Source organism: Mchenga conophoros, linkage group LG19 (genome assembly GCF_057382185.1).
Source record: "Mchenga conophoros isolate Kocher_MC1m ecotype Shallow Benthic linkage group LG19, M_conophoros_male_GT1.1, whole genome shotgun sequence".
Classification (NCBI taxonomy): Eukaryota; Metazoa; Chordata; class Actinopteri; order Cichliformes; family Cichlidae; genus Mchenga; species Mchenga conophoros.
This window is the reverse complement of record NC_140544.1, coordinates 22815551-22836377: the sequence shown is the minus strand read 5'-3', so window position 1 is coordinate 22836377 and position 20827 is coordinate 22815551. Positions and strand designations below refer to the sequence as shown.

General features: G+C 39.6%; 2 protein-coding genes across 2 annotated transcripts; one reads left to right on the top strand and one right to left on the bottom strand.

Annotated features, from left to right (window-relative positions):
* Positions 1 to 431: 431 nt before the first annotated feature.
* LOC146552282 (uncharacterized) lies at positions 432 to 6693 on the top strand. The gene is made up of 14 exons (XM_085258167.1): positions 432 to 1057; positions 1488 to 1882; positions 1997 to 2596; positions 2723 to 3276; positions 3374 to 3549; positions 3623 to 3719; positions 4139 to 4495; positions 4591 to 4708; positions 4783 to 4874; positions 4975 to 5089; positions 5460 to 5561; positions 5752 to 5919; positions 6045 to 6200; positions 6431 to 6693. The coding sequence occupies exons 4-14, from the start codon at positions 3013 to 3015 to the stop codon at positions 6643 to 6645; spliced, it is 1860 nt and encodes a 619-aa protein (XP_085114293.1). The 5' UTR covers positions 432 to 1057; positions 1488 to 1882; positions 1997 to 2596; positions 2723 to 3012; the 3' UTR covers positions 6646 to 6693.
* A 3328-nt stretch (positions 6694 to 10021) lies between these two features.
* On the bottom strand, positions 10022 to 17177 carry LOC146552281 (uncharacterized). The gene is made up of 8 exons (XM_085256730.1): positions 17039 to 17177; positions 13532 to 13751; positions 13252 to 13273; positions 12760 to 12925; positions 11300 to 11791; positions 11096 to 11163; positions 10542 to 10585; positions 10022 to 10125 (listed from the first exon to the last, which is right to left on the bottom strand). The coding sequence occupies exons 1-8, from the start codon at positions 17175 to 17177 to the stop codon at positions 10074 to 10076; spliced, it is 1203 nt and encodes a 400-aa protein (XP_085112856.1). The 3' UTR covers positions 10022 to 10073.
* Positions 17178 to 20827: the final 3650 nt, after the last annotated feature.

Here is a 20827-nt window from a genome sequence, read left to right as displayed (position 1 = left end):
ACAACAACGTGAATGTACTATTGCTGTGTGATTTATTACTATTACTGAAGGTCCGCGACTCCGAACTGTAGTAAAGGGACCTCTGACTAATACGGCGGGGTCCCTGTCGGCTAGTAGCCGAAAAATAGCTTTACTTTGTTGTGTGGGTCAACTTTTCTTGTGAGACACAGAGAGAGGCGTTGAAAGGCTGCTCCAACGGAACTTATTGTTTTCGGAGGAAAACACGAACACGGCAACCCGTTCTCACTCCCGACGCGTAAAATAATTTTTTGTGCAAATCCACTTCCACATTTGTGTGTTTTTCTCTGGCCAGATAGAGCGTTCTGCACCATTACCACACTGTGTTTATGGGCTGAAAGAGAAAGACTTTCCTGTCCTTTTTGCTAAAACTGACTCTGAGGTACGATTCCACAAACTCAGCAACCCGTTCTCACTCCCGACGCGTAAATAATGACGATTTGTCACGTCCCTTAACTTCTCATGCTGACGCCTAAGGTACCCTTCCACGTTTTTATGTGAAGCTGTGGGTTGTCAATTCATTCCAATATGAACCCGCTCGCGGCGATCAGAGACGCTTCGAGCAGAGGCTCCAGCCATCCATTTACTCCAATAATAACCCCGTCACGGCGAAACATGACGCCGTGAAGCACAATCTAACTGGAGAACCGGGGACCCTCTCCGCGAACGGGTTTTTCTCCCTAATTTAATGCTTTCTTTTAATGACATCGTTAACATTTCTCAACAAAAACACGTGAAAGTATCACTGATAATGCAACAATAAAATCGCTTCATGTTGTGGCCATCACACAGTGTTTTCCAAACTGATTCACGATCTGAAAGTGCGCAGATTTAACGTACGTAATCCTTTGTTAGGTTTATTATTTTCATTTCACACGTAAAACACATTTATAGATTCATACACCACTCCTGTTAGTTTTGGATGCGCTCGGCTCCAGCCAATCAGACGCAACCTGTGTAAGCAGAGGCTGATGGGAGAACGGAGAGACCCATTTATAAGAATAAGAAAATGAGGCGGAACTGATTGATTCTAATGCAGGTATGTAAGAAATACATATATTTAAAGTAATACCTTGATGTGTGTTTCAAAGTTTGTTTTTTCATAAAAGCTTCAAACAAACAGAGGTGACTGATCTCGGAAACGGTGTAATGTATTTAAAAATGGCTACAGCTACCGTCAGCATGCTTGCTAGGTAACGACTACACGTGGCTACTGCAGCATTAGCCATTTAATCCAACGATGATGGATTAAATCTATTACAAACGTCAAAGGACTTGTGTGCTGCAAAATACCCTCACATGGTGCGTAAAGCAGTTTTTGCGCTAAGAGTTCTGCTAGCTCTTTACAAACTGATGATGCTAACGTTAATTGCTAACATTAACCGGAGCGCCAAGACTGAAAATCATTTGAATTGCGTTAGTTATGTGTTTATGTCACTGAGTTCTGCAAAAATCTCTTTCCTCTTTAGCTTGAAAATGAGTGATTCAGAGGATCCCGAGCTGGAGGAAGAGCTTCAGGCTGCTGACGAACTCCTTCAAGATATGCAGGTAACATTTTTAGTGGAAACAGTTGTTAAAGAGGGAACACGCTTGTCTAATATTTTGTACGGAGTAAACGTTATGTTATTTGAATTTTTTTTAAAGTTTATGTCAAATTAAGTTTGTTAACTTAAGATGTTTGATAATCTTTGCTTTAATCATAGACTGTATTTTAGGTGTTCCCTTTTTTCCTTGTTAATTGCGTAGAATGATGCACAGAGTGAACCTCAGCCAAGACCAGTGCGCTGGAAAAAACGTGACAGACAGGGAGCTTTTATTCCTCAAAGACCATCAACCAGTCGAAGTACTAGTTGCATGCCACATGGTCAGTGTTCACACAACCATTGATTTTATCTCACAACTTGTTTTCACCAAAGAATTTCAGTAAGTAAATATTATTCATTCCCCCCCCCCCCCCCCCCCCCCCCCCCCCGTCCAGAGAGCAGCATCAATGTCCACGTGAAGAACCTAGTTATGTTGCCAGTGTCAACCCAACAAAAGGTACTTTACCTTCTTGTATATATTGTGATTTCTGTTTACTTTTATATTTGTTGTTATAGTTGAGTTAGGCAGGGCTTTTGTGGAGTCCTAAGAAACATACTGCCTAGAGTGTTTTTCACTTTGTGGAAGAGTTTCTTCCTTTCTTTATTTTTTTTTCTGTTAGTGTATGGAACTGAGGTGCTTCGTCAGGAGCTCCTTCAGTTGTTGGAGGATGGAGAAGAGGACGCAGCCATGACTTGTGAGACGTCGTCTGAGTCAGCTGCTACTCACTGGGCGATCAGAAATATGGTGTCCTCGCAAAAGTGGAAAGAGGCCAGGCCTTGTCTTATAGACAATATGTTAGCTACTCTGGATCCACAGTCACACCGTGTGTGTCAGTGTGGCAAACAAGTAGTTGTGAGGTGTCTGGACTGCCTGCCTCTTCCATTCCTTTGTGCTGACTGTGATATTGCAGTTCACACACGCTTTGTCCTGCACAACAGAGAGGCAGTAACAGGAGGGTTTTTGCAGCCTTCATCAGAGTTTCACAAGCCAATAGGTACAGTTTTTAAGTCTTATGCATTTCTTGCTATGTATGAGTATGAGTGGGTGCTGTTATTGTATATTTATTGTGTATCAGTTAATTTCTAATTCATTTTATATATATTGTGTGTTTTAATGTTAGTTCGGCTGTTGCCTGTGCAAAGGCCAGACCATGTGTGTGACTGCCCAGCAGGTAACGTTGAGGTTTCACCCGGCGCAATTGTGGCGCTTGTAACCATAAATGTTAAGTTGCCCTTTTGTCACACACTACATACACAATAGATGTGTTTGGAGGTTTTATTGCAAATTGTGCATTGCTATCTTGGTTTTAATTACCCTCGGGTGCCCAGTATATGTGGGCACCTGTCAAAGGTCATTTGGATTTACCAGACCGATTTGAAAACAACATGAAAAAAATGAATGCTTTGAGCCATGACTGAATTTATCCTTATCCTTTCTAAAGGCCGTTATAACCTTGCACTGCCAGTGGTGAGCTGCACCAGCTGTGGCCTAATGTGGTCCCCCTCAGTTAAGGACATCCTGGGTAGTGGATATTGGCCTGGCACCTTAAATTTCTGCACCCTGTTTTCAATGGATGTCTTTCAGTCTTTCTATGACATTAAGAAGGCTGCACCAGGGATGTCACTTAAGGCATTTGTCAAAATGCTGGATGAACGAACAGCCCAATTTGGAAGGGTGAGTTTCTAAATTTGCTAAGTTTAAGGAAATTGTGCAAATCAATGTTTATGATGACTGTCCTTGAATATTCTGTTGTATGTCCTCTATGTAAAAGACTGGCCGAATATCAGCTGATGCCTTCAGTAAAAGTTTCTTGGAGTGGAGTGCTGTAAAGTTTGAGGTGGACAGGATGTGCAAGGAGCCATGCTTTAGCTGCCCTGCCTGCACTCCAGACATGCTTTCCGTCTCAGTTGATGGAAACCGCAAGCTTTATCGCTTTCAGTCAAATGCAAGGTACGTTATGCATTGTGTACATAAGTCAAATATGGATTTGTAGAAAAATGTATTTTAATGTTTCTTTTCAAACAACTTCAGAGCAGGGGAACTTTGAAGGTGTCTTCATTGAAAAAGATGAGGAAGTTGCTGAGTTTGTGAAATACATCCAGAGACACACAAATCATGTAAGATACACATATATATTAGTGCTGTTAGCGTTAATCTTGTTAAAATGACGTTAATGCCGTAACCATATACACATACGTGTGTGTGTGTGTGTGTGTGTGTGTGTGTGTGTGTGTGTGTGTGTGTGTGTGTGGACATATATGGATGGGTCGATATTTTTTTTAATTTTTCTCTTGGTGTTGTCGTAATACTATTTACTTTACTTTATCTTAATGTGTACTTAATTTTGTCACCATGTGTATTAAAAAAAAACAACATGATTTTTATTTTGTGTTATCAGTGCTGTCCTGGGGAGATATGAGGTCTTGTGTGACTCGAGGCTAATTCAGCTAATTGTTATGCATTTGTTTTAAAAAGTTTGTCCCTGATAGGGCTTAATCATGTCATGTCTTTTATGTTAAAATCTTTGAGTGTATAGGTCCCGGGGAAAGGGTTGTGCGGATCTTCATCTTGGACTGCAGCAAAGGAGTCGTCCAAAAAGTCCACTGGGAGGTTGGATGAGGAGGGCATGGAAATAGATGTTTGTCGCCACGGAGTCCTCTTAGCTGCATTGAACATGTTTCGAGGGGAGATCTTTGCTTACCCCCTTTTTCTCCAGAGGAAGTTGGCAGCTAACGTCCCAGGACATATTACGTTCCTTTGCTCCGATGTGGCCTGTAAATATTTCCCCTATTTAACCAAGGTGGCTCAGCAGTGCCCTGAGCTGAGGAACCTCTTGTCAATGCGTCCTTTTCTCTCCGTCATGCATGCAAAGGCTCCCACTTGGAAATGCGAGGTATACTGCAGCTTGTAGTTTTGGATTCGTTTGAGACATTTTGTTATAAGGTTGAATGAATTCAGCAGTCATGTATTGTGACCTCCTTTCTATAGATCAAATGGGGAGGTGCGTTTCAGGATGGGGCCGGTTCAACAGTTGGAGAAGAGGTGGAACAAGTAAACGGTTTCCTGTCTAGGGCGGCCATCACAACGAAGTACATGTCTAAAGCAGGTGTGTGTCCGTGTCTGAGATTCCACTCAGTCTCCTGCTCATTAATTCTAATTTGTATACTAACTGAAATGCAGGGCGAACAGACATGCTGACCCTCCTGGCTTTGGGGTGGAACAAAAGGAAAGTGGAACAACTGGGCCGCACTTTGAGCCAGCGATATCTAAAGGTCATTTTTTCAACACCCATTTTAATGTGTGTGGTAATGGGGGGAAACACCAGTACTCTTTTAATGTCAATATGAATGACATTTATGAATGCATTCTTAGATCATAAGGATCCTTAGAGAACAAGTGGAGAGCCTGAATGCGACCAGAAATGAGCTGGGTGTGGATGACGACACACTGCAGCAATGGGTGGCCGATGTGCAGAAATGGGCTGAAGGTGCGTCTCAATATAATGCACTCATGTCTAACAATAGGACCCACCATGGCCTCATTAAAGAACTTAGAGTTAAGATCTTTCTGACAGTGTCAACAAACAATGAAAAATAAGCCTTGTAAAAGCAAATTTATGGCAGAGCTGTTGCGTTTCATCAAATTGGATAGAACCTGGGTTGAAATGATGTCATACTAGTTGGTTTTATAAACCTGAACACCAACATACTTGTTATCTCATGATTATCATGAGATAGCAGCACATGAAGGCTCCAGATGTCTTATAATGAATGTCATCAAGTCAGTGATTACAGAGTCCACTGTAGTTTGGTGACTGTTACTCATCCTGTATTCTGATTAATATTCCTCTCACTTAGAAAGTGATCAAACTGATGGCAGCCTTGGAGCGTTGCAGGCACGAATAGAGGAGCTTGTCGTCATCATCAGAGTGCGAACACAAAGTCTTTACAGACAAAATGGTGTCACAGTTTCTTTGAAACGGACCGTTTGATACTTAGTTTGTGCAGCTACTTTGTAAACAGAATAAAATCAGATCCAGGTTTGTTTAAGCTGGATGTGATTTGTTCTAGCAAACAAATTGATGAGTGTAGATTAAAATGTAAATATATACATTATGTTAAGGTGTTCCTTTTTTATGATTATTTACAGATAGCAACAAGAGGCGACACAGAATTCGCAAGGTCATCTTAGTTGAGAAGAAACGCTTGGCGGCTGCTGTTGACGACTACAACAAGCTCGCTGAACCAACAAAGCAAATCGTATCCAGTGATGCCCTCATGCAGACCGATATTTGGCCCTGGCAGAGCACAAGTGAACGTAAGCTCTTGATTTATAAATATCCTTTTTAAACAAACTCCCAGTATCTGAGCAGTAGTTGAATGTTTTGTTCTTGAATCATAATATGCTACTATGTTTTCCCATCTGATGTTGTTAAACTGTAGCTGCTGCTGACCTCCGGACAAAGAGAAAGGTCTTTGAGAAGGTGATGGCTGTGAGGCGCCTGAGAGAGGAGGAGATGATCCTTTGCAGGGAGATGCGGCATCACTGGACAGTGTTGCGAATGCGTTCTGTGGTGTTGGGGACAATCTCCTCAGACTGTAAGCACTTTATTTATTTATTAATTTTTTGATGAATCGATTGAAAATAAGAGCAGATGCTAAAGTCTTACTGGATCTTTTACCTATATCTAGATTGCTAGCTAACACTGCCTTCTCCCTTTTAAAAAAATGTTTAATTACAGCATCCTAATTCCTTGTGTTTATGAGGTGAGGTTTTTTTTTGGTTTTTTTTACTTTTCTCATATTTATTTGTTTTGTTCTTTTTACAGCCTCCTTTGTTGGCATGTCGGAGGATGCACAGAAGGGACTCTGTAGCCTGGTTTTAAAAAAGCAAAGTGAACTGAAAGCTGAAATGCTCAAAGTAAAGGACGTGTACAAGAGAATCCTCAGCCACCAACCACTCCTGGAAATGGACTCGGAGGAGGAGGAGGACATTCCAGACGATGCCACTGAGAGTGATTTGAGCACTTCTGATGAAGACTGATTGTGTCATCATTGATGTTATGTTTGGTAAAATAAAAAGTTAATCACATCTCTGTTCAATGTGATTTTTCAACAGACATTTTACATTTTGAGAAGAAAAATGGAATTTCCTTGGTGCAGTTGTTTACCCTGAATCATTATTTCCCATCTAATTTAATGACTAGTGTACATGTTCAGATACGATAACATAATTTAATTTATGGGATGCTTTCTGGGCTGCTCAAATTATCACAAAATTTAAAAGCACCAGGCAGCACACTCACAAGTAAATTATTTGTTCAGTGTTTTGTTGAAGAAATCAACAAGTACAATTGAGATGTTTGCTGTAGTGGTGTGTTTGTTAAGAAGCATGCCAGCACACTGGTGAACTGACAGTCCCAGAATGCACCCGAGCCATTGACTCGCCCCAGAGCAAATGAAATTGCTTATCTAGAAAGACAACTTCAAAGAAGAAGTAAAAGAGTAGGAAACGAATGGTAAGGGAAGGTACTGTGGGGTAGGAAAGAAAGGCCAGAGCTGTGCAAAATGACCTCCAGCAGGCCACAAATGTGCACGTCTGCTCAAACGGTCAGAAATGGACTCCATGAGGGTGGTATGAGGGCCTGACGTCCACAGGTGGGGTTGTGCTTACAGCCCAACACCGTGACGGATGTTTGGCATTTGCCAGACAACACAAAGATTGGCAACTTTGCCACTGGCGCCCTGTGCTCCTCACAGATGAAAGCAGGTTCACACTGAGCACTTGTGACAGTCTGGAGACGCCGTGGAGAACCTTCTGCTTCCTGCAACATCCTCCAGCATGAGTTTGGCAGTGGGTCAGTTTTAGTGTGGGGTGGCATTTCTTTGGGGAGCTGCACAGCCCTCCATGTGTTCGGCAGAGGTAGCCTGACTGCCATTAGGTACTGAGATGAGATCCTCAGACCCCTTGTGAGACCATATGCTGGTGCGGTTGGCCCCGGGTTCCTCCTAATGCAAGACAATCCTAGACCTCATGTGGCTGGAGTGTGTCAGCAGTTCCTGCAAGACGAAGGCATTGATGCTGTGGACTGGCCCGCCCATTCCCCAGAACTGAATCCAATTGAGGACATCTGGGACATCATGTCTCGCTCCATCCACCAACTGCACCACAAAATGTGCAGATGCTTTAGTCCTGGAGTCTGGGAGGAGATCCATCAGGAGAGCATCTGCCACTTCATCAGGAGCATGCCCAGGTGTTGTAGGGAGGTCATACAGGCATGTGGAGGCCACACAGACTAGTGAGCCTCATTTTGACATGTTTTGAGGACATTACATAAAACCAGATTAATGATTCTGTATTGCATTGATCAAGGAACCAACCCAATAGGAGCTAAAGGAATCCTCTTGACATTACTTCACTCAGTAAGTTTATACTATGTTTAATGTGCATTTTCTTCATCAGTTTAGAACATAACATGTTAGCGCTCCCTGGTCCTTTTTGGAGACAGATCCTGAGACAGCAGGCAGCTATGGAGAACTCGTGTCAGCTGTGGTAATTAAGGAATACTTTGATTTAATATTGATTTCATGACAACTATCCTCAGGCACATATTCCTGGATATATATAATGACATAAGTAAACTCCCATTTTAGAATCATTGCCTTCTTTGATCTGACTTATTGCCTCAGACTTTGGCCCTGTGTCCCCAAAAGTATAGAGAATCCATGACACTGAGTAAGAGGCCTTTATCATGTTATAAGTGAGAGAGTTTGGTGTAACAGTGGTTGAACATGTGTGATATTATTCTGTTATCATATGTTACCTTATATATGTAATCAAAGTAGTTGAATTAGAATACTGCTGTAGATCATATTATACCCTTTAATATAGAGTGTGTGAGCTGTATGTAGTTTAGTTCTCATTATACTTTTGAGTTAAAAGAACATATTCACTTATTAGTTTATTAGACAAGTGTGCATCACTCTGTATCCTTGATCTGCTGGGAATGTGTTACACTGTTTTCTTGACATGCTTAATTGTTGAATCATGAAGAGAAGATTGTAAGCAGGAGACTCTGTGTCTAAGACAGGGGAGATAGACAGACCACATTCCACACCCCCACCTTACAAAAAGCAGAGAAACAACTGCCGAGGTCATAACTTAGGCGCTGTAACAGAGAAAAAATGTGATGTTTTGGCTTTTACGACTAGCTGGGGGCCACTAGAGACTATAAAAAGCTGAGCAACCCGTCACCATTTTGAGACATGCTGTCGAACCTCTGCAAGCATCTCTCCCGTCCGGACGTTGTAATGCTCTGACTGTTGAATTATATGGAAATAAATGATTGTTGATTGAGCATTTATACACCGAGTATTGTCCTTCCTTCAGCCCAAAGATTCAAAGAATTGGGTGATTTCAACACATGCCAAATCAATCCACAACATACTGCCATTCCCCAGCTGTAACCTGCATATGCATCAAACCAAAATCCAGTATCATAGCCACATGATAGACATAAAGATGAGGTTAAAAGGGTTGTCTCATTTTGCCAGATAGCTTCATCCCAAAAAAGATAGACATTCTTCAAAAACAAAAGTTTGTGAATATTTGCTTTTTTGCCAGGCCTAAACCAACCTGTTAAACTTATCAAATTATTGTCATAGATACGAACCTATTGATTGAAACAGAATAATCCATTGAAGCCTCCATCATCATCATCCACAATCACTGTTACTGTTCAGATTATTTTATCTCTGTTTTCCTCTAGAATGTTTTGAAAATCAGCATTTGATCAACAGACTTTTTAAAAGTTTATTTTGATCCTATTATTTACGTGTGTAATTGCGTTTTTATTGAAATTATGACAGGAAAACCCTCAATCAAATTGTATCTTTGATATCTAATAATAATATTAACAATAATGTTACATATGTAATATGTACACAATAATATTGTGCAAACAAACAAGAAAAATAGCAAAAAATGTCAATTTTTTTAATACCCTGTATATAAAAACCACATATGACCACAACTCCAAATGTGCAATTGTCACTGCATCTAAACATGACATATTACAAAAAGGTAGAAACATATAATATACAATATGTTCTGAAGCTGGTACTGGTGTAGTTAACTTTGCTTTAGGCTCCCATACACAGTAGGTGTTACTTACTTTACGTGCAGTGCAGTATTACTTTACCTTGTAATATGTTATAATAAGCAAGTCACTTCTATATTTATGAGGATGTAGACAATAATGTTGGCTGATATGTAAAACTATGAGATGTCGAGTGCAGGGAAGATATTATTGATCGATCAGATTCATGAATGTGTTAGGTACTTAAGCCACAATTAGAGAGTGAAACAGAGACTGACACTGGTTGAAATGTATAGTAAATATTTTATTTTGAACTTTTATGCTGAACTACAAGCTGTGAACTGTGCGATCTCTGCGACCTGTGGTGCCTGGTTTACTGTGTGTAAAACTGCGCAGGTTCCCATGTGTCATCCCACACTTTGCCACTGTCAGGAGAGGGGGAGAGTTTTCAGTAAAAGGAGACGTGACTGCATCTTCAACCAATACTGAGCCTGCATAACCCTGAAAGAGACAGAGAGAGGGGGGGGGGGGGGACACTAACCCCCAGCAGTCTGGTCCTATTACAGCATAACTAAGGGCTGAGCTGAACCAGCCCTAACTATAAGCTCTATAAAGAAGTAAAGTCTTATGCCTACTCTTAAAAGTGTTGACCATGTCCACCTCCAAAACTCATAATGGACTTTGGCGGTGGACAGCTATCAAGCTCCTCACAGAAGAGGAGCTCGATAGCTAAAAGCTCCCAATTTACTTTAGTCCAAATACATGAATTCAAATTGAGTTGATAACTATTTATCAACAATATGAATGTCTGTTCCCGTCCAACAAAGTTGTTACTACATACCATGTTGAGCAAGGCTTCCACTTGACTTTAACTTCTTCTTTTTCCTGAAAAACATGATATAAACAAACAATTAATTAAGAAAGACATGCAAGTTGCATACAAAAAGGAGCTTATAAACATTTGTGTACTATTGAATGGCTCAATATATTATACAATTAGTTTACAAAAACATAAGAACCACTACAATGCTTGTACTGCCAGCATCGAGTGCATGTCAGCAAAGCAACACTGCTTACATTGTGGCTCACAAGCAAAACTAACTGAAGCAGATGTTACTGAATGGGAAGGAGCACCTCCACATCAATCACTCCTGCTGAGCATGATGTCAGGAGGACTTTAAAGAACGTAAACATCAGGAAGGCAGCACGACCAGATCGTATCAGGTGGTCTGTTCTTATTTAATGTCCTATTTGGAGTGAAATCCTGACTCAGTGGCTGAATTAGTGTAGATTCATCAAATACAAAAGCTTATGGATATTCAGTCAGGCACAGTTCAAATCCAGGAAGTCCAAAGACGCAAACAAATCTGCACAACAGCAGGCTAAATTACTTACATTTACAACTCTCCTGTCTACTATCTCTTCATATTTGAAAATCTTCTGTGTACGGTGTTTTCGGCATTCTGAAAAATAACAAATGAAATATTTACATGAGGTCTGTAAAACTGGAAAAAATGCAAAAATTAAGAAAAAGAAATCTTAACAAACTTAACGAACCTGTCATGTGTTTCGTACATTTACAATACCATAACGTCTAACCTTTCCTTGTCCTTTTTTTGTTTGGGACATCCGAGGTGTACACCGTAGAAATTGAGGGAGATGCAGGATGTGGAGATGGAGAGGAGGATGCAGGAGAAAGCAGAGATGAAGAGGAGGATGCAGGAGGAAGCAGAGATGGAGAGGAGGATGCAGGAGGAAGCAGAGATGAAGAGGAGGATGCAGGAGGAAGCAGAGACAGAGAGGAATATGCAGGAGGAAGCAGAGATGAAGAGGAGGATGCAGGAGGAAGCAGAGATGGAGAGGAGGATGCAGGAGGAAGCAGAGATGGAGAGGAGGATGCAGGAGGAGGCAGAGATGAAGAGGAGGATGCAGTAGGCTGACAGAGGGAAGATGTTGGTACAGGCTCTAAATGAAGAATAAATTCCTCGTTTAGAGCCTCTGGGTCTGGGACTGGTCCAGCATCGACACTGTCAGCAGAGGATGGTCCAGCTGCTGGTGGAGAACTTTTAGCAGGAGGTGAAGCTTGTAATTCTGAAAAATTTTAAATATTAAACATTCATTAAAATGGGTTGAAAAAATGTACAGTACACATAAACACATAATAAGTAGTGATTTGCATGTTTTCAGTTAAGTTTTTACTAAAGATACAACTGGTAAATATTGGCATCAAATAAGTCATCTCACACCCTCACTGACCCAAATCATTCAGTACAAGTGCCCTCTAGGGTAGTGTGACATCTGTAGTGCTTTTCTACATTGTACATTAATAAATTAATGAGTGTGACTATAAATCCAGATAGATAATGACTTTTTCCTCTGATGACACTACTTTCCTGACTTTGTAGTGAATAACATTTGACACTTCAAGCTAGTACTGTGACTTAGGAGTTTTGTACAATGGTGATGCTAACTACCTCAGGGAGGTAATCAGGTAACCTCTTAAGAAGTATATAAGTTATTTAAGAATCTTGGTGTTCATATTGGTAACATTATATAACATTTGTTATACTAGAAAGTCTCGAAGAGTATTATCAGGTCTGGTTTTCGTGAAGATTTTTAAAATTACATTTGTATATACATGAGTGTGAAAGACCATACTATACACACACACACATACAAAATTGTTCAGGTGGGTAACACCAGAGGTTCAGTATGGCTAGCTTTGGTGATGTGACCGACACATGGGGAGGTAATAAGGCAGATATAACACTATTTTCATGTTATCAACAGGACATGTAGGGCAGCTGTCACCTCACAGCAAGAAGGTTACTGGTCTGAACCTTGGCTGAATAATAGAATAGAACAGAATAGAGTAGAGTAGAATAGAATAGCTGGTGACTGTTAACTATCCTCATCCTCACCATCTTGTTTGTCTCTATGTACCCCGTGATGATCTGCCTTCTTATCTAGGGTGTACCATGATTATCACCCAAAGACAGCTAGGATAGGCTACCTGATAAGGACACCTGGTTACAGATAATGGACAAAGCATATCTTACTTCTCAGAAGGTGTTCATAAAGCTTCCTCATCTTCATGAGGATGTCACGTGCAGCACCTTCCGCTGGTTCGATCTGAGTGATCACGTCCCCTACTATACGGCCCTTACGGTCAAACTGTCCAAGAAACAGAATTGGTTGGTAGCCCAGGGCATGTAGCTTTGAAACCTGCAAGAACAACAAAGAAAACATGCAGCCAGTCTTTCATGTAAGCAAATTGATGTATAACAAACCTTTAAGTTTCACATCTTTGTTGTTTTATTGTTGTCGATAGTTAAAAAGTATTTATGGTGACCAAACCTGTAAATGTATGATAAAATCCATCTTGAAATGTTTTGTCTCTCAGTTAATAGCCGATTAAATTAAAAATCAGAAGTAGCTTAAATAAAAATAGTTTTTAACAAGTTTTTTCTAGTTGGATGTCTTTAGTGTGATGATGTTATTCTTTTTTTTTTTTTTTTTTACTTTTTATTTTATTTATTTGAACAACTCACCTGTCCATTACGCATACAGTTTCTTCAGAATAACAGAATACAAAGAGAGTCACAAACTCAAGACAGTGAAATTAGAAAGAAAAAGAAACAAACAAATATATATGTATAAAAATATAGATACATATAGAATAATAATTAGAAAAATAAGATAAAGTAAAACAAAAGAAAAAAAAGGAAACATGCCTGTGGTATCAAACATTTCCATCGTTCATTTCACTTTTTTTTTCTTCTTGTATGCTCATCTTCATTCAGTTCAGTCTTTTTCCCCCTTCCGTTGTACGTCAACCATTTTCCCCAGTCCGTCAAGAAGCGTTCTTCCTTTAATTTCAGTTTATATGTAAGGTTCTCCATCTCCATAATGTCCTCCACAATTGCTACCCGCTGCTGCTTTCCTGGTGTTTCTGTCTTAAGCCAGTTTTTGGTGATGGCCTTCTTTGCTGCCAAAAGGAGAATCTTAGCCAGGTAACGATCCTTTACATCTACAGTACCTTCCAAGTACCCTAGATACAAAACAAGGCAGGTTCTAGGAATAATATAACCTAATATATCACAGAGAGCTGAGTGAATTTTAACCCAGAAAGTGTGAATTTTTCTGCATTTCCAGAAAATGTGTGTATGGTCTGGTTCATCCCATCCACACAGCCTCCAACATTGTTGTTGTGTATTGGTTTGTTTATTTTTAATCTTAGGTGTAATAAAATAGCGAATTTGATTTTTCCAGATGAATTCTCTCCACCTCAATGAGTGAGTTGTATTCTTATGTTCTTTCCATGTTTCATACCACACCCCCTCAGTGATTTCTTCACTCAGCTCTCTTTCCCATTTTACTTTAACATATACAGTTGATTCCTGTCTTGATTCCATCAAACATTTGTATAGGGTAGACACTGTTTTTGGAATAACACTTTTATATGCCAGTATAATTATTTTTATAATAGGATGGATTTTGTCTTCCTCTATTTTTATGTTTTTATTAAAGTAATCTCTCACCTGTAAGTATCAATGGCGTGTCCAGCGGGGTGGCCTGGGGGGGCACAGGCCACCCCCCCAACCAGACTGGCCACCCCAGGTGCCACCCCAAAGGCAAAACAATAAAATTCAATCAAATATCAAATGTCCGATTATGTTTTCACGGTGACGCTCAGATATCCGAGTGTAAGTGAATGCAGCATCCTTCTGCGCTATGTGCATCACGTTAGCAAAGGTAGGAGAGCCAAGCGCGAAAGAACTGCAGGAAACAATTTTTCGGTGAAAGAAAATGAGGACAGAATAAATGTCCCGGTAAGTAATATTAAGTTTGTTGAGTTTAGTAAACTTCGGTGAAATTAGAATCCCAAGGAAAAAATAACACTTAAAGAATTATTGCAGCTGTGGAATATTTCAGACAGTTTGCTACTGAGGGCAGCTAACATAAGAGTTATGAGTTATAAGATATAATCTAAGTCGTAACATTGCTGTATGGAGCTGCAGATTTGGTTGCAGGTTAACATAGCTGGACTGGCCATCGGGCTTATTTGACTTATTTTTTATTTTTTTTGTAATGGCATGAACAATGACAGGTGGTGGGCTGGCCAGATGCAGGTCGATGTGTAGAAATAACTCCGTTGTTTGGTGGTGGCTATGACGGGGCTTCCACAGAGGCAGCAGGTGGATGAGGGAAGGGGAGGCAGGAGGAGAGCCCCGAGGCAGCCGCCAGTCCGAGTGTCAGGTGAACTGAACTTCAGGTAAGAAGTTATGACCTGCAGTCTCTCTGGGTCAGATATAAACTAAGTTTAGGTGGAGTTTATTTTCATGTTGCTGACTTTTTACTGTCAGTTGCAATAACTCATACTGCGTTCTAGCCAGCTTGACGGAGTTTTTATACAGCTGGGTGGGTGCTATGATGTTACTGATAGTGAACTTTATTTTATTCATAAGGTTAGTAGAGTTGCCAACGGCTCCTTAAAAAAATGGAATGGTCCCTCATTCAGAGAAAATATTACGCGTTTCGTATTGAGCTGAGAAGAGACGCAGTTTGTCCCGAACTTCAGCTAGGATGGAAAAAAGACACAAAGCTGGAGTTATTCTGTCGTTATGCGGCACAGCTGCCTCTCCTCTCATTCTCTCCCCCTCCCTCTCCTGTTGCTACTTCAATCATGAAACTGATCAATGATCAGCTGATCAGCTTTTCTCTCTTGTTTGTTTATCGCCCACTTTGTGCCAGAAAGAGGAAACCAGCAGATGTCGCGCTAAACAACAGCAGCACGTTTAAGCTTGATCAGCTGTTGTTAGAATGTATTTAATATTAATTTCTAGTATCAGCTGATGTTTGCTGGAGCCACAGCTGTAAAGCTGCTGGTCATGATGTCGGTTTGGATATGTGGTGAGAGGGAAACATGAAACCAGGAGATGTCCTTACTGAACCATCAGAGCTGAACAGGTGATGGAGAAACAGGTTTACCTTTTAGGTGACATGAATGAGTTGAAGTTATCAACTGTTTCTGAGAGACAAATAACACCAGGATCCTTTTCTAAGTAGCTGACAGCTGGTAACTGTGCAGGGGCGGGTCTAGCAAAGTGTTGCCAGGGGAGCAGGTAGGGCATTAACAGGGAAAGGTGGACACAAAGAAATACTTTTCTTTCTTATTCTCATTTAAAATATCTAGCTTTTATTAAATAATTATCTAAATCTTACAACCAAAGTTTTTATCTGACGTAAAATGTATAGAAATCATACATATACCAACAAGACTGTACATCACTGTCACCACAGCGTTTGTTTTCATTCAAAGTCTTTATGGCTTTACTACCTGGTGGGCCGGTCTGTAGTCAAAATGCCCGATTTTCTGTCCCAGTCCAGCCCTGCAGGTTATACTGGCAGTGTCACCATGCCAGCTGACTGTATTTCATCATCAGCCAGTGTTGTTCTTTATCAATATTACCAAAGTTTACCATAAGGCAGCATAGAAAGTATTTACTTGCTTTCAGGTTTTATTCAAATGTTAGTCTTTTCAGTTGTTTCTCCACTTTTTTCCTGTTTCAAAATCAAACACCAGTTTGTGAGAAGATTATCTTCTTTTTTTAACAGGCAGAGAAAGTTTTGCATTGGCATTGGCTAATTTGTCAATTGTTTGTTACAAATGTTCGTATTTTAATATTCAAAAATGTTTTTGCCCAAAACATATGTGCACTACATGTCAGTAAAAATACTATGCAAATATTGCTGTCCTTGAATGCTGAGTAAACACTGACAAAGCACTGATTGTATCTCTTGTACTTTATCAACGCAGTATCTAAAAACTTTGCACCGTAGTGGTTAAAATCTCATTCTAATAAGAGTTAAAAGTGCATTTGGTTATTAGGTTTATAGGATTATTGAATTATGGTTAATGGTTGGTAGAATTTTTTTTTTAAAAACATTATCTGCCAATTAAATCTGCCACCCTTCTCCAAATCTGTGCCCCTACCTGGCCCCCCCAACAAAAATTTTCTAGACACGCCACTGGTAAGTATCTGAAAAAATCCTTGTTTTTCAAGTTGTATTCCTGTTTTAATTCTTCAAAACTTTTAATTTCTCCTTTTTTGGTTAATAAACAAATTGCTGTGATTCCCTTTTCATTCCAATTTTTAAAACCAAGATCCAATTTTCCTGGTCTAAATTCTTCATCGAAGGCTATCCATTTTAGCAAACCAAGCTCTTTGCCAATCCTGAACTCCCTTACTGTATCATACCATACATTTAATGTAAAGGATATTATCGGGTTCCTATCTTGGTCTTTAGTTACGTATTCAGGGGTCTTTTTCATACCCATGTTTGTTTGGATTGGGACATTGAGTGTGGAGAGCTCCACATCCTTCCAGCGAGCCCCGTAATCATCACTACACCAATATGTTATCTGGCGTATCTGTGCAGCACGAAAATATTCTTTTAAATTAGGAAGCGACATTCCTCCTTTCTCCTTAGTAAGCTGTAAAGTAGTGTATCGTACCCTTGGCCGCTTGCCTTCCCAGACAAATCTAGATATATACTTATCCCATTCTGAGAATTGGGTTTGAGGTATGCTTATCGGAAGAGAGAGGAATAAATATAGCAATCGTGGTAAGATATTCATCTTTATCACATTTATCCTGTCACTAAATCCTAACGGATATGTATTCCATCTTTCCATATCCTGCCTTATCCTGTTATTTATATGTCCATAGTTACTTTGATATAGTTTGTCATAGTTTTTGGTTATATTTATACCTAAATATTTAAGGGTTTTTGCCTCCCACTTTATTTCCCAGTCCTTAAGATTTTGAGTTGGTATACAATTAAACATTAGAACTTGAGTTTTAAGTATATTTACTTTGTAGCCAGAAAGCGTACCAAATTTACCTAACATTTCTGTAAGCTGCATAAAAGAGTTTGTGGGGTTTTTGAGGGCTATCAACACGTCATCAGCAAATAGACTAATTACATGCTCTTGTCTATTGATTTCTATTCCTGTTATTAGGGCGTCTTGTCTAATCATTTGTGCCAATGGCTCAATATACAAGGCAAATAAGGTTGGACTTAAACAGCAACCCTGTCTAGTTCCTCTCTCTAGTTGGAATGTCTTTGTCAATGAGCCGTTAACTTTTAGTCTTGCAGTCGGTTTGTCATAGAGAGATTTATTACATTGGATTGATTTCGTAGTGAACCCGAACTTTGCCATGGTTAGGTACAGGAAGTCCCAGCTGACTCGATCGAAGGCTTTTTCTGCGTCTAAACTTATCAATGCAGCCGGTATCTTGTCTTTGTGTATTTGGTGTATGATGTGTAGGGTCCTTCTAATATTGTCTTGTGCCTGTCTATTTTTGACAAAACCTGCTTGGTCCTCATCTATCAGGTCTGGTATAAATGACTGGAGCCTATGTGATAGGATTGTAGTATAGATTTTATAATCAACATTCAACACCGATATAGGCCTGTAATTTTGGCAGTATTCTCTTTGTTTTTGTGGTTTTGGCAGCACCGTGATAATTGCCTCCCTCCAAGAGGGGGGAATCACATGTTTAGTGTGAGTCCAATTAAGAGTCTGGTGGAGTAAGGGTATCAATTCTTTTCCACATTTCTTGTACCATTCGGCAGGAAACCCATCACTGCCTGGTGCCTTGTTTGTTCGTAATTTTCCAATCGCTTTCTGAATCTCGTCTATCGTTATTGGTGCCGTCATGCGATCATTTTGTATCGTTCCAATAGAGGGTAGATCTAAGGAGTCTAAAAACGTTTTAATATCATTTAGGCCATTATTAGTAGGTGCATTTTGTAGATACAGGTCCTTATAATAATCGGTAAAGATACTTTCTATCTCTTCTAGGTTATGTGTCATTTGTTCTGTCTTAGAATTATACAATTTGTTGACTGTTGTTTCTGCCTGTTGTTTTTTTAAACGTCTTGCCAATAGTCGTGCAGCTTTAGGGCCTGATTCATAGTAGCTCTGTTTTACATATCTTGCTTTTACTTCCATGTTATATAAGAGTAAATTATTAATTTTCTTCTTAATATCTTTCATTTGTTGTTGTATCTTGACATCCACCTTGCGTTTGTGTTTATTCTCCAATTGTGACAGTTCATCCACATATTCATTATATTGCTTCATTCTTTCTCTTTTAAGGTTACTTGATATTGCGATTAGTTTCCCACGTATAACTGCCTTCAAACAGTCCCATAAAATAATTGGATCGGTTTCACCATTGTCATTTTCTTCTAAATAAGTTTTGACATCTTTTTGTATTTGTTCTACCACAGATTTATTGTTTAATAGCCCCACATTTAATCTCCATATTGTGTTTCTTGGTCTACCTTTAAGATAGATTTTTAAGTAGATAGCACTATGGTCCGACACATCTGCCACTCCAATCCAACAATCTGTTATTATATCTCTATTCCCTTTTTGCATAAAGAAGTAGTCTATTCTTGAATATACATAATGTGTTGCTGAATAATGACTATAATTCCTCTGTAACGGATGCAAAGCTCTCCAGACATCAAAATAGTTAGTGTCTTCCAATGTATATCTTACTAATTTTGAAATTGAATTTTTATTTTTCTTCAGGCTGGTTGTGTCCAAGTCACTATCTAGTATCACATTAAAATCTCCTCCACATATGCATATACCTTCTGCTTCAAGCACAAGAATATCAAAAATCAATTTAAAGAATTCCTTATTACTTTCAGGGGGGGCATACACATTCATCAATGTGACCATTGTTTGATTAATCACACCCTTGACAATGACATATCTACCTTCCTTATCCTTTATTTCTTTGTGAGATTGAAACTTAAGGGAGTTAGTTATGAGAATTGCAACCCCTCTTTTCCTAGAGTTTGTATGAGAGCTGTAAAAGGTGTTTTTGAACCCAAATTTCCTCAGTTTTTCATGTTCTATTTTTGATAAATGAGTTTCTTGTAGGAAAGTTATCTGTGTCTTCTCCTTTTTCAGTTTAGTCATAATCTTGGCTCTTTTAACTGGGTTACAGATTCCATTAACATTTAAGGACATACACTTTATTTCTTCATGTGTAGTGAGCATTATCCTTTTGTGATCTACCGGCTATCTTTTGAGACCCCCACAGGCACTCCATTGAACCCTTGTTTAAACAAAACATTTTCATCAACAAGTTACAACTTAATTTAACTATGTATAGATAAGAGGACTTCAATAAAGAGGTACCAGCCACCTTCCCCACCTGTTGTTCCTCTCTTTGTTTTTGGGGGGTATGTCTCTCATATTGAAAGGGCCCCCCTCCAGTAATGAGATATGACTCACGAAAGATTGTCACACCCATACTAGTCATTATTGTGTACTGTCCATCCCTAGCCAACTTTGTGTTTCCATATTATCCTACCAGACACACCGTGAATCCATCTTGTTGTTATACGTCTCCTTATACGCCTCTCATGCATGGTTATCGTTATGCTGAAATTCTTGAAGTCGTGATGATGTTATTCTGATGTGAATAACTTTTTTATTTATGCTCTTTTATAAATTAATATTTTATGTGTATATACATTGAAGGAAACTGTTTCCAGGGCCTACTCCGTGGATCGGCTTCCTCCGAGGCGTGGACGTCTATCAGCAGAGAATGTACCTTCACCTATCAGCAGAGAATGTCCCTTAGTCTGTAACACAGTCAAATATATTCTCAAGTAATATTCAAGCATGCCATTCAGCGTGTTAGTACGAGCAGCTCGGGAGCAGCTTGGGAGAACAAGAAAACAGAGACTGCTTTAGATTGTCTTCCCAAAGTGACTCAACTTTATTCACAAGTACAACAGTTTATATAGAGGGTAAAATTCATGAGACAGCAGATTATCAGTTTAAACCAGTACAGACCAAGATAAGGCAGCGTCTTCCTGCCCTTGGGTGAAGAAGCATCCTTTGTGTAGTTTATTAGTTCAGCTACAATTGTGATTATCTCAGCGACATATTTTCAAGGCACAAAACGAAGAGTTCTTACATTAGTGAAATCTGAAACAAACCATTTGGCCTTCAACAGGCGTCTAAAAGATTAAGAAACTAATGTAGCTGAGGGAGTGATCTCTGTGGTATTTCAACCTTGTACCAGCCTG

Bases quoted from the DNA above. Each gene is read 5' to 3' on its own strand.
- LOC146552282 (XM_085258167.1), top strand. From the start codon at position 3,013: ATGACTGAATTTATCCTTATCCTTTCTAAAGGCCGTTATAACCTTGCA. The intron at 5,090-5,459 runs GTGCGTCTCAAT...CCTCTCACTTAG, and splicing joins TGTGCAGAAATGGGCTGAAG to AAAGTGATCAAACTGATGGC. The intron at 5,562-5,751 runs GTGTCACAGTTT...GATTATTTACAG, and splicing joins AAGTCTTTACAGACAAAATG to ATAGCAACAAGAGGCGACAC.
- LOC146552281 (XM_085256730.1), bottom strand. From the start codon at position 17,177: ATGTCGCTTCCTAATTTAAAAGAATATTTTCGTGCTGCACAGATACGC. The intron at 13,752-17,038 runs GTATGAAAAAGA...TTTTGTATCTAG, and splicing joins CCCAATCCAAACAAACATGG to GGTACTTGGAAGGTACTGTA. The intron at 10,126-10,541 runs GTATGTAGTAAC...CTCTCCTGACAG, and splicing joins TGGAAGCCTTGCTCAACATG to TGGCAAAGTGTGGGATGACA.